Source organism: Phaseolus vulgaris, chromosome 6 (genome assembly GCF_000499845.2).
Source record: "Phaseolus vulgaris cultivar G19833 chromosome 6, P. vulgaris v2.0, whole genome shotgun sequence".
Classification (NCBI taxonomy): Eukaryota; Viridiplantae; Streptophyta; class Magnoliopsida; order Fabales; family Fabaceae; genus Phaseolus; species Phaseolus vulgaris.
The window spans coordinates 238212-255200 of record NC_023754.2 but is presented as its reverse complement, the minus strand read 5'-3'; the positions used below and the strand labels follow the sequence as shown (position 1 = coordinate 255200).

General features: G+C 39.2%; 1 protein-coding gene across 1 annotated transcript; it reads right to left on the bottom strand.

The window, feature by feature from the left end:
- Nucleotides 1–2863: 2863 nt before the first annotated feature.
- Nucleotides 2864–4149, bottom strand: LOC137833003 (bidirectional sugar transporter SWEET4-like). The gene is made up of 5 exons (XM_068641402.1): nt 4106–4149; nt 3969–4005; nt 3510–3888; nt 3301–3420; nt 2864–3185 (listed from the first exon to the last, which is right to left on the bottom strand). Exons 1-5 carry the CDS (start codon nt 4146–4148, stop codon nt 2985–2987), a joined length of 780 nt encoding a protein of 259 aa, XP_068497503.1. The 5' UTR covers nt 4149; the 3' UTR covers nt 2864–2984.
- Between the last annotated feature and the right edge of the window lie 12840 nt (nt 4150–16989).

The following is a 16989-nucleotide window of genomic DNA, read 5'->3' as shown; positions in this document are numbered from 1 at the left end:
AAATATATAAATTTTTAACAAAATAATAATATGTAAAGGTAAAAGTGAATCTACTTTACACCATAAAATGGAAAGACTAATCTCATTAATATTCGTAACATGTCCATTTTCATTGTAAATGTTGTTGTGATTCTACAAACAACTTTTTCGCCCAAACATCTTCATCTCAATTTGGTCAGTTTGGCTTCCATCACAACTCACTGCAATCAAGGTCTTTTCAAACATTGAAAAGCAAGTAACTACAATGACCGCACACCAAATTAGTTACAACAAACAAATTCACCTCTCACGATATAAACAATATTAAAATTGCAGTCACATAAGGAAGGAATGAATAGGGTGCAGACACTGTTTTGTGTTGAGAAGAGTTGGTATAATAAACTTAAAAGATTGAAGGAGAAGTAAAAGTATGAGCGGAAAGTGACGAAACAAAATGAAGAAACGACTAAAGAAAAAGGCAAAACCATAGGGAAGGGAAATCAAAAGGATAAGAGAAAACCTGGGTTGTGTAATAAGCGATGACATGATCGTATTACTGTTGCTCTTATCCCAAATGCAAACAGTTTCAAAATCTGCACATCAGAACAACACAACAACACATCTTTATCTTAAAAGCATAAAAGCTCCAATCCAGTCCACCCATAAACCCCATTTTTGGTATGTACACTATTCAAAACAAAAAAAGCTACCAAAGCGGTCATGTTGTTACTATAGTAAATACATATACAGTAGTAATAGAAAACCAAGATCTCTATAATCCCAATTGTAAAACCAGCAAAGCAATTATCAAGCACAGCGACATAAAAAAACTCTGCAATGAAAGAGTAAACCTTGAGAGAAAGATCTTACTGGATGAGAGGAACCAATTCAAAGCTTCAAGGCCTCACCAGTGGCCTTATTGGTCGAAGAGGCATGGCACCCCTCAATCCTTCCCAAATACTCAAAGAAAAAATAATTAATGTATTACAGAAAAAGATCACATTTTCTTGTAAGGGAGACACGTGAAGCTACCTGATACTCATTGGTGGGATTGGAGGGTGCAAGGATAAAAAACAACCAATGCTTCTTCCTGTTCCTTATTCTTTTTTTTTTCAACACTTCCTTCTTATCTTCTTTGTTATTTTCTCTAATATTTTTTTTCTCTCCAAATTTGAATAGTTACTCCCTTTATTTATGCAACTGATCTTGAAAATAAACTCCCTTTCTTTATGTAACTGAATTTGAAAAAATAAACTCCCTTTCTTTATGTAACTGATTTTGAAAATAAATCATCTTTTTTAATTCATAACCACTCCTCCATCTCTTTTTCAATTCATAACCAGTCATCCACCTCTCTTTCAATTCATAACTGTTTCTCCACATCTCTTTCAATTCAAAACTGCTTTTCCACCTCTCTTTCAATTCAAAACCGCCCCACTAAAAAAAAATGACACAATGACCATAATACAATAATAAAATTAAATATTAATATAAGGATAAAATGGGAAAAAAATTAAGAGCAGTTAAGAGGGGAATAAGAAATGACACAATGACCATAATACAATAATAAAATTAAATATTAATATAAGGATAAAATCGGAAAAAAAAAAATTAAGAGCGGTTAAGAGGGGAATCCCTTTTATATATAGGTATAGATTATTAGTATTATTAATATTATAAATATTATTAGTATTATTATTAATAATAAGTATAATAAAAATCATAATAATAAAAAAAAAAAGTAGACTGTTGTAGTGGTTAAATTTTCCTTAGTCATTGAAGGAACTTGTGTTCAAATTCCATCCATTGTAGTTTTTTGTTTTATGGCGCCAAAATTACATATGGATATAATCCGTATGTAGTTACATACGGATTTAGATCCGTATGTAATAATCCGTATATAATTTACGTTTTTCTTGTAGTGTGTGAGGAAAGTTGGAGAAGAAGAAACTAGCTTCCATTGAAAAATATCCAGCTACGTTGCCTTGTATAGTAAGAGTGTTATGAATAAAAAATAATCACATTGAATTTGCATAATTAATCGTGACAATATTTACCGGAGATCATTGTCTAAGCTGCAACTTATGTTTCATACCATATATGTCTAAAAGTTTCAAGTTGATCTCATGAAATAGAGAACAACAACTAATACATGGACCTAGTTGATATATCACCTAATCAAAATATCAAAAATATGTATATATAACAATGTATTACAAAAATCATTTAATAAAAACTAATTAATTACTATAAAAGTTAAATTAGATATTATTTTATAAACTAAAAAATATTGATATTTAAAGTAGTTTTTAGTATTAATAAAAATTTATAAATTAGTTTTTGAATTGATATTTAAAATCTAAAATAGTTGGTAGTTAATATTAAATACCAATTTAAAAACTAGTTTATAATTTTTTTTATTAATAATAAAAACTACTTTAGATACCAATAATTTTTTATTTTATAAAATAATATCTAAATTGATCAATAACTAGTTATTTTTTTTATCTAAATTAATTTTTATTTAATGATTTTTTTTAATGATGGTGTAATTCATGTTATCCTTCTAAAACAATCTCAATTACACATGTGTGGTTTGTGTTAGTTTTTTTTTTAATCAGCAGTTTGTGTTGGTATTCTCTTCATAATCTACTCTTGATTGATCTATCCTTATAAGTTGGAAAATTTTTCATTATTTATTTTCTACATCACTATGGTGTGAATTTTTAATGTGACATGAAAATTAGAAAGAGAAAGAGAGTAAAACTATATTGAAAATTTATAGTTAAGTAACACTACCTCAACTTAAACAATGTCATGTAAATAACAAAGATACCTCAACTCAAGCAATGCGATGTAAATAAAAAGATGGTAAATGCTGAAGTTGAAAATTGAAATACTATTATAAGGGACTGTATAAAATAACAACAATAAAGGCTTTAGTTGATAAAAGAGTTGATCCATGCATGACCATGAATCATTAGACAATAGGCATGAAGATCAAATTAAAGACCATGGGGAACAACACCAATCTTGTTGATATTGTTAGGATCTTGGTCATTGTTACCAACCACAACCTCTGAGAGATTCACTTCCCCTACCCCTTTTGCATTCCTTGCTGTTATCTGCCTCTTTGTGGACTTGTAATAGGTTGCATACAGAATTAGTTGTGCCACAGAAAATGTTGTCCCAATCCCATTTGGTATCTAAAATTTCCCACAACAACAACCGATTAAGTTAATTATACTCTATTGAAGTGTACAAGGGAAGATGAAGAAATGCATGAAAGGAAGGATATATAGTGATTTTGTTTAAACTTACAGCCATGAAGGGATCAAAAGGGATGAGAGAATATGTAGTCCAAGCCACACCATTGCCAAAGGACGCTAGAGAGAGGGAAAATGGCATGTACTCAACGCTTTTGGTCTTCATCACCAGTTTCTGCAACCCCATTACATATTTACTTGTTAAAACATGAAAATTTGAAGCTAAGAACAACGAAAGAAAAGTGTTGAGAATGGATGCATGACCATGACAGACAAGGGCGAAGCGTACATGGCAACGTTGAAGATGACACAGATGGTTCCAACAACAGCTGAGCGTTTGTTGACATCATGAATGGAAGTGAAGGTGAGAATGGAGAGAAGCGTGAGGAAGATGAGTTGTGAGAAGAGGCAAAGGAAGAGGGTGAGCCTCCTGGTGCGATGAGAGTAGAGGAAGAAGAGGGTGACATAGATCATCTCAATCACACATCCTCCACCATTGATGCTCACCACTAAGAAGCTGTGAGGGTGCACCATTGGTAGGCCATACAAAGTCCAAACCATGCAATTCATCAGTGTGGCCATGTAGGGCACTGCAGAGTACTGCTCCACTGATCCCTTCTTCCATATTTCCACAAATGTTGGCCTGCAATATCATATTATATCATGTTACTCAAATCAATGACCACCTAAACACACAAATCTGAGAGAGAGAGAGTAGTTTACACTGGAGACAAGAAAAGACAGCCTGAAATTATGTTTCCTGATTGGAAAAAAATGAGAAAGTTAAATCACATGCATATGCATATACATGTATTCGTGTTCTATATACGAAGTTCAGAAAGTAATCAAGTTGCACACACCTATGATGCCAACCACTGTTCGAATAGTATCTGCAGTAACCATGTTTCTTTTCCAAGCTCAAGAAGTGAAACGTGAAAATCCCTTATAAGAGAGTACAGTGAGTGACAAAAATGGTATGAATGAATTAATAGAAAAGAAATGCATTTTAGTTTAGTGGCAAAGTTTGGTAGATCATGTTTGTGACATGAGTTGCTACAACAAGTTATAGTATAAATAGAAACAAAAATTCACACTATATTTTAAGAGAAGTCTATTCCAAATAATTAAAAACAATTAAAGAATTCAATAAAGTTATTGGTGATAATTTTTTTTTAAAAAAATGGATCAGAGAAGGTTTTCATGTTATTAAAAGCAAGTATATTTTTTTATCAAAGAAAATAATTAATTTTTTTATAAAATTATTTCTAAAAGAATTTTTTTAACTAATTATTACGATAATCAATTATATTACTTTTCATTAACACAACTTAATTGATTATTTCAATATAAAATTAATTAATTATGAACAAATATGAAAAAAAAATTATTTTCTATTTCAATCAATTATTTTGTTTTAAGTAAAATATAGAAACGCAACAATATCAATCTAATTAGTTATTTAAGTAACAATCAATTATCAATTATGTTTTGAAATTTAAATTAGAAATAATTTATTAATATTAAAAATAACCAATTATATTAATTATAATAATTAAATCATAATTATTTATTTTTTAAAGCTTTTTTAAAGCTTTTCAAAATTTATTTAAATTCAAAATAATATTTATAATGAGTATGATGCAAAATCTAATTCAAACCTATTTAAATATATGATTCACATTCAATTATACATGAAAATAAATAAACCTTTAATACATTTGAATTAGTTATCATGAGAAATATATCATTATAAGCAATTCTTCAAGCATCCTGCTTGATCAACATATTTACTTATATTAAATTATCCAAACCCATACACCAAACTTATTTTAACTTACATATTAAATTAAATTAGTAAAACTATATCATCATATAATTATGTGAACTAATAAAAAAGTAGGAATTGAAATAAGACTTAATAAAAAAAAAATACCAAAGTTATTTAGCGAAAGTTAATATAATCCTAGAAATTGATTTAATTAATGAAATTGTTTTAACTTTCGATAAGTTTTAAATGTTATTAGCTGAGATTTTTTAACTTTCGTTAAATTTTAAATATTTATTTTTTAAAAAATCTCAACCAAATAACAAATAATTTTTTAACCTTCGTAAATTCCAAAGGTTTATTCTAAAACCTCAACAAAATCATGGAAATTTGTTTAACTTTCATTAAATTTCAAAGGTTTATTCTAAAAACTCATCAAAATAGTTAAGGTTCTTTTAACCTTCGTTAAGTCCGAAGGTTTATTCTAAAATCTCAACAAAATAACGAAGGTTTTTTAACCTTCGTTAAATTCAAAAGATTTATTGTAGAACCTCAATAAAATACTAAAGATTTTTCAAACTTCAATAAATAAATATAACTAAATCTACTTATAAATAAATAATTAAAAACTATATAGTTTTAATATATTTTATAACTAAATTCTGTAAAATTTTGAAGGTGTAAATTTACATTACAAATGAATTTTCTAAAATTTCAAAAATTTATTTTAAAAACTCAGCAAAATAATCTTGGATAATAAGTATTTCAACAGTATTTGCATATCTATTATGATTGATGGTAGTTGATTTATATAATTCATAGTTTTTTTTGTTACGAGCTCGTAATTCAAAAAACCTGACTTATTTTGTTTAATCTTTTGATGTACTTATATTTTATGTACAAATTTAGTTTTAGTTATAATTGTTAATATTTAATTCTCATGATTTCAAAATATTTTAAATTAAGGCATTTATTTTTAAAATGCATCCAATAATTAATTCATTGTAAAAGTGAGAAATGATCAAGTTAATTTCTCCCCGCAATATGTTCTTGCAATCTTTGAAGCCTTTGTAGCCAAGAACACACATGACTTGGAAGCCCACATCTAATAGATAAAGCAATTATTTAGGATATATATAAAAAAAATTATAAACACTAGTTCTCAAGTTGGGGAAGTAAGGTAATTGAAGAAACAATATTGGAGTAAGAAGAAGATAATGCCTTATTTAGTGTTTTTTCTCCTTAGATATAATAGACATAAGTGTGGCTGAATTGTGATTCCTTACTAGGACTGTCATCGACGACCATTGAGCTTGTGACAGAGAGTCGTTAGAGATGGTGGAAAATGGGGTTGAAGGTTATTTGAAATGACAAGTTATTTTACGGAGGTTCTTAAACCCATGGTATTTAAGAGAAGTTTCTGAAAGACTTTTTCTGAGGTTTAAATCCCGGAGAGCACGTTCTCTAGGGATGGTTTAGCGGGGAAATTGAAACCCTAGGTAAATGACTTAATAGAGGTTTTAATCTTGGATAATGTAAAAATAAACCCCATTTAAACCATTTTTTTCTTGTAGTGTATAACATTTTTTTTTTATTTTAAAATAAATTCTCTAAAGTATAAAAACAAAATTCAAAATAAGTGAAAAATATCTTTGGAAAATTGTGTAATGGAAAAGGTTGAATCATGTATATTAAATAAGATATCTTACATGGTAAGAGTACTATGATTAAAAAAATTCACATTACATTTGCACGATAACAATATTATAGAAAGAACTTTAATAAAAGAAAGATTGAAACAAAGAACGTAATATTTATAGAGATCATTGTCTGCAACTCTATGTTTCATACCATATCTATATGAAAGTTTCAAGCTGAATTCATGAAATAGAGAACATACATATATCATGTAATTAAAGATGTGTGTTGTACTGACCAGTCCTCGGGCGTCGTTGATCACTAGTAATGAAGGGGTCACGTAAGCTGGGTTCCACGAGAGGCGTGGGCCAGTGTCTCGCAAGGCACGTGAACCAAGGTGCCAAGGAGTGGTCAGACGTTGATCACCAGGATGTACTGATGTGTCATCGACAATATAGTGAGGACGATGAGAGATCGGACATCGGTGACTCAAAAAGTAGAACTGGGCCATAAAAGGTGGACCCCAGACCACACACCAGTTATCAATTAGGGAGAAGCCTAGGTCACGAGGGTCCATGCGTGTGGTGTGGATGACGCGCTCAAGTGTAAGACAAGTAAAGAGCCATTGGAAAAGATACGACCTGTGAGGGTCACGTTCCAGGGGTGAGCTGCATGCATGGCACGTGAACAGCTAGAGCGCTCCCAAGATGGGTGACCCCAGAGATTAGGTGCACGATGAGGCATCTAGGTGGTCATCCCGTTAGAGGTTGCACTCCAATTAAGGAACCCCACGCGCTAGGTTGCCCTAAGAGTGGGTAACAACGGTGTGGGGCCCACGCCCTCTATCTTTGTGATTTCAGTGCTTGATCGAGAGAGAGGCATGAACAAAGGCACAGAGAATCAGGCGTGGGAGTATCATGAGACGTACGAAGGCAACCGAGTCAATTGGCAGGAACATTTGGCGCCCACCGTGGGGCACGATCTAAAACATTGTCACACCAGCAAGAACCAAAAAGATTAAGAATATGAGAAATACGAGGCAAGGATCTGTTGCACCAAACGGGGGCGAAAGCCTCACTCTGCAACAAATTATGGAAACGATGCAGGCCCTCCAAGAAGAAGTGGCTGCGTCAAGAACGGATCAAGAACGCATCCAGGCTGATTTGGTTGCGTCGTGGACAATAAACGAAGAACTTGACCGATCGAATAAAGAGTTGCGCAGGGATCTGCAAAACTAGGCAGGGGAACGTGAGGTGGAGGATCAAGAACCTGCGACGCCACCCAGGGAGTTCCCGATGTCGTTCTTGCAAGATATCATGGATGTCACGATACCAGCCACGTTCGTAGGGCCCAAAGTTACCTTCATTGGTATGGAGGACCTAGAGGCCCATCTCACGACTTTCCATACGCAGATGATGCTGGTTGGGGGCTCTGAAGCGGTGAGATGCAAGTTGTTCATGAGCACGCTGGTGGGAACAGCGATGGATTGGTTCATCAGCCTCCCTGATGACCATATGACGTCGTTCCCACAACTCACTAAGCTATTCAGAGCAGAATACATCACGAATCAGGCTCCCCCACCTATCTCTTATGATTTCTTTGACATAAGACAATATCAGAGAGAGTCCCTAAAGGAGTTCCTTCACCGTTTCGGAGCACAGGTGTGAGGTTGAACACCAAGTACGAAACGATGATGGTGCACGCATTCAGAAAGGGCATTGTGACAGGGCCTTTCAGTGAATCGCTCATCAGAAACCGCCCCCAAAACTTTTGCCGAGATAAGGCGTCGCGCGGTGGCTCATATTGCGGGGGAGGGAAACTTAACGAGAAGCGCACATGTGTAATTCCCACGCGCCCGTGTGCACCAGGTCGACCTCAACCCCTAAGGGTGCATGAGGCGACGACAGAAAAAAGGCCCCCGCGAAGCAGCAACCTTACCAACCAAGAAAGCCCCAAACCAGGGGGTGTGCAAGGGAGAACGTGCCACCAAGGCACGACTTCGTGGTAGAGTTAAAGGACCTCATCGTTATCCCCAACATAGCGCAGAGGTTGAAGATACCCCCCAAGACCGACAAGAAACTCGGGCCCAACAAGAACGCCTGGTGTGAGTTCCACCAAGCGTTTAACCACCCCATACGCAATTGTTTGGCATTGGGACACAAGCTAGACGAGTTGGTGAAGAACGGCTTCCTGAGGGATTACTTGCAGGAAAAGCAGGGTGTCGAGGACGTGGCGGTGACAGGGGGTGACCAGGGGCATGAAATCCCCGTGCATGGTGAAATTCACACCATTGCGGGAGGTTTTTCAGGAGGAGATTGCACTGCTTCTCAACGGAAGAAGTATGCACGGGCGGTGATGTCGGTAGAAGCACAAAAGGCAAACGATGCCTTTGACGTTGACCTTGTTTTCACCAAAGCCGACCTCCAAGATGTCGTTCCCCACGACAATCATCCGGTGGTGATCTCCGTAGTAACCGCTGGGAGAAGGTGCACTGTGTACTCGTTGACCAAGGAAGTTCAGCGGACGTGATGTTCTGGACGACTTTCAATAAGCTGCAATTGTTTCCTGACATGCTAAGGTCTTATACAGGCAGCCTGTACGGTTTCACGGGGGACCAGGTGGAGGTGCGTGGGCACTTAGAGTTGAGGACCACCTTCACGGATGGTACCGCGTCCCATACAGAGAACATCAGGTACCTCGTCGTCAATGCCCCTCCGCTTATAACATGCTGCTAGGTAGACCTACGCTGAACAGGCTGGGGGCGGTATCGTTGACAAGGCACATGAAGATGAAGCTACCTGACTTGGCGGAAAAGGTGATTACCATCAAGTCATATCAGAAGGAGGCCAAGAGGTGTTATGAGAACAGCCTCAAAATGAAGAGAAGGGTATTCATGGTCACCACGCGTGCACCGCACTCAGAAGAGGTCACCCAGCCCGAGATCAATCACGCAGAAATCACCCGGGGGGGAGCGAGTGCGAAGAGCAGTACCCACTGTCACCACTCGGGAACAAAGTGAAGAGAGGGCTACCAAAGCGGAGATCACCCACACAGAGATCGCCCGGGAAAGGCGACCGGAGCCGATCGACGATGTGAGGGAAAGAGAGATTGGAGGAAAGGCATTCAAGCTTGGCAGTGCTCTCGAACAAACGGCGCAGGATCGGATTGTTGAGGTCATAGCAAGACACCTGGATGCCTTCTCATGGTCCGCCTCGGACATGCCTGGCATAAACCCAGACTTCCTGTGCCACCGCTTGACCATGGACCCCAAGGTTTGACCTGTTTACCAACAGGTGAAAGAACAACACTTTGCTGACTTAGAAGAGCTATTTACGACAATAGCTAAGTACATACTGAAGCTGAACCCCGAGAAGTGCGTGTTCGGAGTGGAAGCAGAGAAGTTTCTAGGTTTCTTGCTCACCGAGCGTGGGATTGAAGCAAACCCGGAAAAGTGCACGGCAATTGTGGTGATGAGAAGCCCAAGTTCAGTGAGGGAGGTACAGTAGTTGACAAGGCGCATGGTTGCCCTGTCCAGATTCGTATCAGCTAGAGGAGACAAGAGCCACCCTTACTTCCAGTGCCTAAGAAGGAACAACAGGATCGTATGGACCCAAGAGTGTAAAGAGGCGTTCCTCATGCTGAAGGAGTACCTAGCTAGCCCTCTAGTCATGTGCAAACCGCAGCTAAGCACACCGCTTCGCTTGTATTTTGTGGTGACTGATCGGGCGATCAATTCAGTTGATGTTCAAGAAGAGCATCAGGTTCAAAAACCCATATACTTCGTGAGCAAAGTATTGCAAGGGCCTGAAGTAAGATATCAGGCACTGGAGAAGGCGGCCCTGGCGATCCCATATCAGCTAGAGAACAAGCTCTCCCCCAAGTGGACTGGTCCTTTTAGAGTGATAGAGGTCCTTGGGAATGGAGCATACAGGCTTGAGACGCTGGAGGGAGGCGTGATTCCTCGCACATGGAATGCGGTCAACCTCAAAGTTTATTTCAGTTAAACAATAACATTGTACATTGTCTTAGGGGACGCTCTTTTTCCCTTATAAGGGTTTTTTAATGAGGTCACCCAATAAATTTCTATTGAAATATTTTCTCAAATTTTGTACAATGCAGTTACGAACATGTTTCCCTTGCGTTAGAGGTCTCGAGAGTGGAAAGGTAGGTTCATAGAGAACACCTCCCCCCTCGAGTGAGAATGCCAAGGTTGAACGAAATAGTTCACCAGTTAAATCCTCCTCACCCTTGAGCGAAGCTGAGGTCAGTTAAGAACTTTTTTCCTTTGCGTTAGAGGTCTCGAGAACGGAAAGGAAGGTTTGTAGAGAACACCTCCCCCCTCGAGTGAGAACGCCAAGGTTGAATGAAATAGCTCACCAGTTAAATCCTTCTCGTCCTTAAGCGAAGCTGAGGTCAGTTAAGAACTTGTTTCCTTTGCGTTAGAGGTCTCGAGAGCGGAAAGGTAGGTTCGTAGAGAACACCTCTCCCCTCGAGTGAGAACGCCAAGGTTGAACGAAATAGTTCACCAGTTAAATCCTCCTCGCCCTTGACCGAAGCTGAGGTTAGTTAAGAACTTGTTTCCTTTGCGTTAGAGGTCTCGATAGCAGAAAGGTAGGTTTGTAGAGAACACCTCCCCCCTCGAGTGAGAACGCCAAGGTCGAACGAAATAGTTCACCAGATAAATCCTCCTCGCCCTTGAGCGAGAACGAGGTCAGTTGCGCACCGTTCGCTTGGGTTAGAAGCCTCGAGTGTGGGAAGGGTAGGTTTGTAGAGAACACCTCCCCCTCGAGCGAGAACGCCAAAAACAAATGAAACAGTGCACCAGACAGCTCCTCTTCCGCCTTCGAGCGGAGACAAGGTCAGTTATAAGTTGTCCCTTGGGTTAAAAGTCTCGAGAGTGGGAAAGGTAGGTTCGTAGAGAACACCTCCCTCCCCCAAGTGAGAACGCCAAGGCTGAACAGCCCAGTTCATATTTAAACCCTACTTTGGCTTTATACAGCAAGGGCGGGGTCAGCACAAGTTAGTAGGCGAACCCCCTACCTAACAGAGTATACGGTAGGGTGGGGCGGGGAAGCGCGCTACCTAAGGCTCGGGCGTCGTCGAAAGCACTGAAGAAGCATCGCGGTGCGAGGCACAACAATTAATAGTTGAGCAAGATAGAAGAGCAGTTTTCAGACAAATCAAGACAAAGGAAGTTAAAGCAATTAAGAGTCTGAGGAATCCAAACAAGTAAGTTACAATCGAATAATAGAAACTGTTCTAACTAAGTACAAGCTAGGAGGGAGGAGCCCTTGGAACGATCTGCCCGTCTACAACACGGTTCGATGTTGCGAAGGGTAAGGCGTCCATCTCGGGGTGCGCGCAGGCAACCTGAGCAAGGGCGTCCTCGAACCCCGCGACATAAGCATCAACAACATCCTCGGTCAACTCAGCCTCAGCTTTCTTGAATTTCTCAGCTTGTTGAAGGAGCTCGACCTCTACACGACCCAACTGCATTTCTTGATTGGTGGATCTTTCTTCAAGCCTCGCGATCTTGGCCTTAGTTGCCTCAGCCGCCTCTTCCAACTCGATGGCCTGGGTTCGCAGGGGCAGAATCTTGGCCTCAAGCTCGAAGGCCTCTTGACTCTTGTCATGAAGTCGCTTGGAGAGGTCCCTTTCAGCTTGGCGGAGGCTGGCCAACTCCTGCTTTAGGGCAGTCTCGCAGTTGGTGAACGCACGAGCCAGTAGGGCCATCTCCTCCTTTTTCTTCTCCTCCGCCAAGTCCTTTTCCTCCTTAGCTTTGGCCTTTACCAGTGCCACCCTCACCTCAGTCCTGCTTATAAGGGCATTGGATTGAGCAAGGAAAGCGCCAAAATTGAGGCCCAGTCTTTCCCTTGTTGAGGCCTCATCCGAATCCTTTGTCACCCCTGTTTGGAAGCCTTTGAGGGCATGTTGGAGGACAGCGGACAATTCGAAGGCGAATGGGGCTGCAAGAGCGCTCTTGCCACCACCTTCAAGGAGGCCAGGGGGAGAGGAAGCATTTGGAGGTTGGTCTCGGAGCGACGCAGGGCGGTCAACAGTGGAGGAATGGGAGGTTATTACCACCGTAGCCTTACGCCTCTTGAAGATTTGATTCGATCTCCATCACCCTTTTGTCTTCCTCACGGGGAGGCGGAGCGGGTGATGCTTGGGCGGCGACAAGAGAGACCGCGGCGATAGGAGTGGAAAGGGGGAGGGCGTAGCAGCGGCAAAGACAAGGGCGTGAGGAGTAAAAGTGCCCACAGCCCCAAACGCCCCCTTGGCGGCGAGCGAGGGCGTCAGCTAGCTTGGCCCGTTTCTCCTCATTCAGCACCATACTTATACCAAAATTCAGAGTACAAGAGGTTAGAAAGCAATCCAGAACATGAGGGTAAACATACGAGTATGAAAAGGCAGAATGTACAAGCATAATAGTACAGTAACAGGCATAACCAAGCAAGACAGGGTGAAGACGATACCAATGTAGCCATTGAGGGCCTCAGCATCGTACTCATGCTTGATCAGTTGAACAGTGTTGAACACTGCTCCCAAGCTAGCAAGGACTTGGCAGAACTCACGATCATGAGGAGTTAGTTCCTCAAGAGTCCTAGGCTTCTTGAACTGTAATTTCCTCACCCAATAGAGTTGGAAGCCATCCAGGAGGGTGCGGTCGTGGTCGGTGCAACACTCTAAAGAACTTCCCTTTGAAGTCCTTATACGATTGTGTCTACAAACTCTTCATGGCAAGCTAGAGAACATGAAGATGATGGAGTCAGAAAGTGTGGTGAATCAACTCAACCGAAATGGTGAAATGTTGATCGATGCACGAGTTGTGGAGAAGATTTTGAGAACATTAACCGAAAATTTTGAGAGCATTGTGTGTGCGATAGAAGAGTCAAAGGACCTAGCAACGTTCACAGTCAACGAGCTCGCGCGGTTCTCTCGAGGAACACGAGCAACGAAAGAAGAAGAAGGAGGAGGAAACACTCGAGCAAGCACTTCAAACCAAGGCGTCAATCAAAGACGAAAAGGTACTTTATCATCAAAATTCTCGAAGTAGAGGGCGTGGTTGTGGAAGTCGTGGAAACGGTTGTGGTGGTAAAGGCAACAGTCATGAAGGGTACTATAAGGAGAAGGAACAGTCGAGCCAACCAAATTGGCGTGCAAGAGGACATGGTCGAGGAAGAGGCGATCGACCTAATTACTCCAACATCGAGTGCTACAAATGTCACAAATATGGTCATTATGCAAAGGATTGCAACTCTGACAAATGTTATAATTGTGGTAAAGTGGGGCATTTTGCAAAAGATTGTCTATATGATATAAAGATAGAAGAGACAACCAACCTAGCCTTGGAAGACGAAACGAATGAAGGTGTTCTTTTGATGGCTCAAGATGAAGTCAACATTAATAGTGAACTCTGTGGTACCTCGACTCGGGAGCAAGCAACCATATGTGCGGTCACTAGTACCTATTCAAAGAGATGCAAAAGATTGAAGATGATCATGTGTCATTTGGAGATGCATCAAAGGTGGAGGTCAAAGGCCGAGGTACGGTTTGTTACTTACAAAAAAATGGCTTAATTGGGTCACTCCAAAATGTTTATTACGTACCATACCTCAAGACCAACATTTTGAGTATGGGGAAACTCACGGAGAGAGGTTACTCGATATTTTTAAAAGGTCGGCTACTACACTTGAAGAACAACAAGGGTGTTTGGTTGCTCGAATCAAGATGGCAAGAAATCGGATGTACAAGCTGAATTTAAGAAGCATACAAGAAAAATGTTTGCAAGTCAACATTGAAGATAAGGCATCGCTATGGCATCTCCATTTTGGTCACCTACATCATGGTGGTCTAAAAGAGTTAGTGAATAAGAATATGGTGCACGAGTTACCCAACATGGACTACGAGGGAAAATTTTGTGAAGAATTTGTGCTCAACAAGAATGTGAAAACCTCGTTTCCAAAGAAGGCTCAATATTGGGCTAAGCAACCTCTTGAATTAATTCATACCAACATATGTGGACCAATTACTCCATAACCCTTCAGCGATAAAAGGTATTTCATTACTTTTATCGATGATTTCTCACGGAAAACTTGGGTTTATTTTCTGAAGGAAAAATCTGAGGCATTTGAGGTGTTCAAAAAGTTTAAAGTGATGGTGGAAAAGACAACTGATAGATAGATCAAAGTTGTACGATCTGATAGAGGTGACGAGTATACTTTGATGACTTTCTGGAGTATTGCAAGGAGCAAGCCATAAGGCTATTTCTAACCGCACCATACACTCCTCAACAAAATGGTGTGGCCGAGAGGAAGAACCAGATCATTCTCGATATGGTTTGATCAATGCTTAAGAGCAAAAAGATGCCAAATGAATTTTGGGTGGAAGTTGTGCAATGTGTCATTTATGTGCAAAACTAATGTCCACATGTGAAGTTAGATGATCAAACACCATAAGACGCATGGAGCGGACAAAAGCCGACAATTTCTTATCTCAAAGTATTTGGTAGTGTGGCTTATGCACACGTACCAGATCAACAAAGAATGAAGCTCGAAGACAAAAACAAAAGGTATATTTTTATTGGGTATGATGAGAAGACAAAAGGATACAAGCTCCTCAACCCGATAAGCAAGAAGGTGATGGTGAGTCGTGATGTGCGAATAAATGAAGCAAGCGAGTGGGATTGGAACAATTCTTCAGAGGTTATGATTGAAGTTGGAGAATCATCAGTCGTTGCACCAATAAGTATAAATTCTGAAACTACCGATGATGAAGATGAACCACGACAACCTAAAATGCGAAGTTTGCAATATTTGTATGATTCAACAAATGAGGTACACCTTGTATGTCTTTTGGCAGATGCAAAAAATATCAGCTTTGAAGAGGCAGTGCGAGACAAGAAGTGGCAAACTGTTATGGATGAATGGATTAAAGCGATTGACCGCAACAACACATGGGAGCTAACAAAATTGCCAGAGGGAAGTAAGCCCATTGGTGTAAAGTGGGTATTCAAGAAAAAGATGAATGCTCAAGGCGAGATAGAGAGGTACAAGGCGCGATTCATTGTGAAGGGATACAAACAAAAGGAGGGAATTGACTATGATGAGGTGTTTGCTCCCAAGCGACTCAATTTAAATGGCCGATATTTCAAATGGACATCAAGTCGGCTTTCTTGAATGGTGTGCTTGAAGAAGAAGTCTACATTGAACAACCACCCGGTACATGAAAATCGAAGAAGAGAAGAAGGTACTAAAATTGAAGGAGGCATTTTACGGGTTGAAGCAAGCATCGCGGGCATGTAATACTCGTATTGATACATACTTCAAGAAGAATTGAGCAATGTCCTTACGAGCATGCTCTTTACGCAAAGAACAGTGGAAGTAACATGATATTTGTTGCTCTTTATATTGGTGATCTCATTTTTATGGGTAACAATAACGAGATGATAGAAGAGTTTAAGGGTACAATGAGACGAGAATTTGAGATGACAGATTTGGGATTGATGAAGTTTTTCCTTGGTTTGGAGGTTAGACAAAAAGATATGGGTATTTTTGTATCACATGAGACATATGCAAAAGAGATTTTGAAGAGGTACAAGATGGTAAATTGCAACCCAGTATCAATACCAATGGAACCTGGTGCAAAACTCTCAAAGTTCGATGGAAGAGAACGTGTCGATGCAAGTAGATATCGGAGTTTGGTAGGAAGTCTTCGTTATCTCACATGCACGAGGCCAGATCTTTCATTAAGTGTCGGCATCATATGTATTCTTTATGGGGGAACACAACATTTTCTTGGCTTTCAAAGAAGCAACTAATCGTAACGCTATCAACATGTGAAGTTGAATATGTGACAACATCTTGGTGTGTATGTCATGCAATATGACTTAGAAACTTGTTGAGCAAGATGGAGCTAAAGCAACTAGGTGCAACCGTACAACAAATCAGCAATTGAGTTGGCAAATCAACAAAGAGCTTCCTAAAACCTATAAATAGGATGCTCTCTCAGTTGTAATATGTACTACAGAAAAGAAAAATACAATTGAGAAATAGAAGAAAAAGAATTAGAGAATCCAAATGTAAGTGGTTTCCTTTTTTTCAATTTATATATGGGTAGTTTTATGTTAAATAAACATTGTGGTTAATCTATTTACAAAATTACTAACCAAAAAGTAATATAAGAACAAATGTGTCAATAATAAATTATAGAAACTCATATTTTTTAAAATTTCTTTTAGATACAAAACTTACAATCTTTTAAAATGAAAATTACTAACTTCACTTATTTTAATTTTTAACATTTGTACTTCAAATAATAAGCCAAAAAGCCATGGCAACT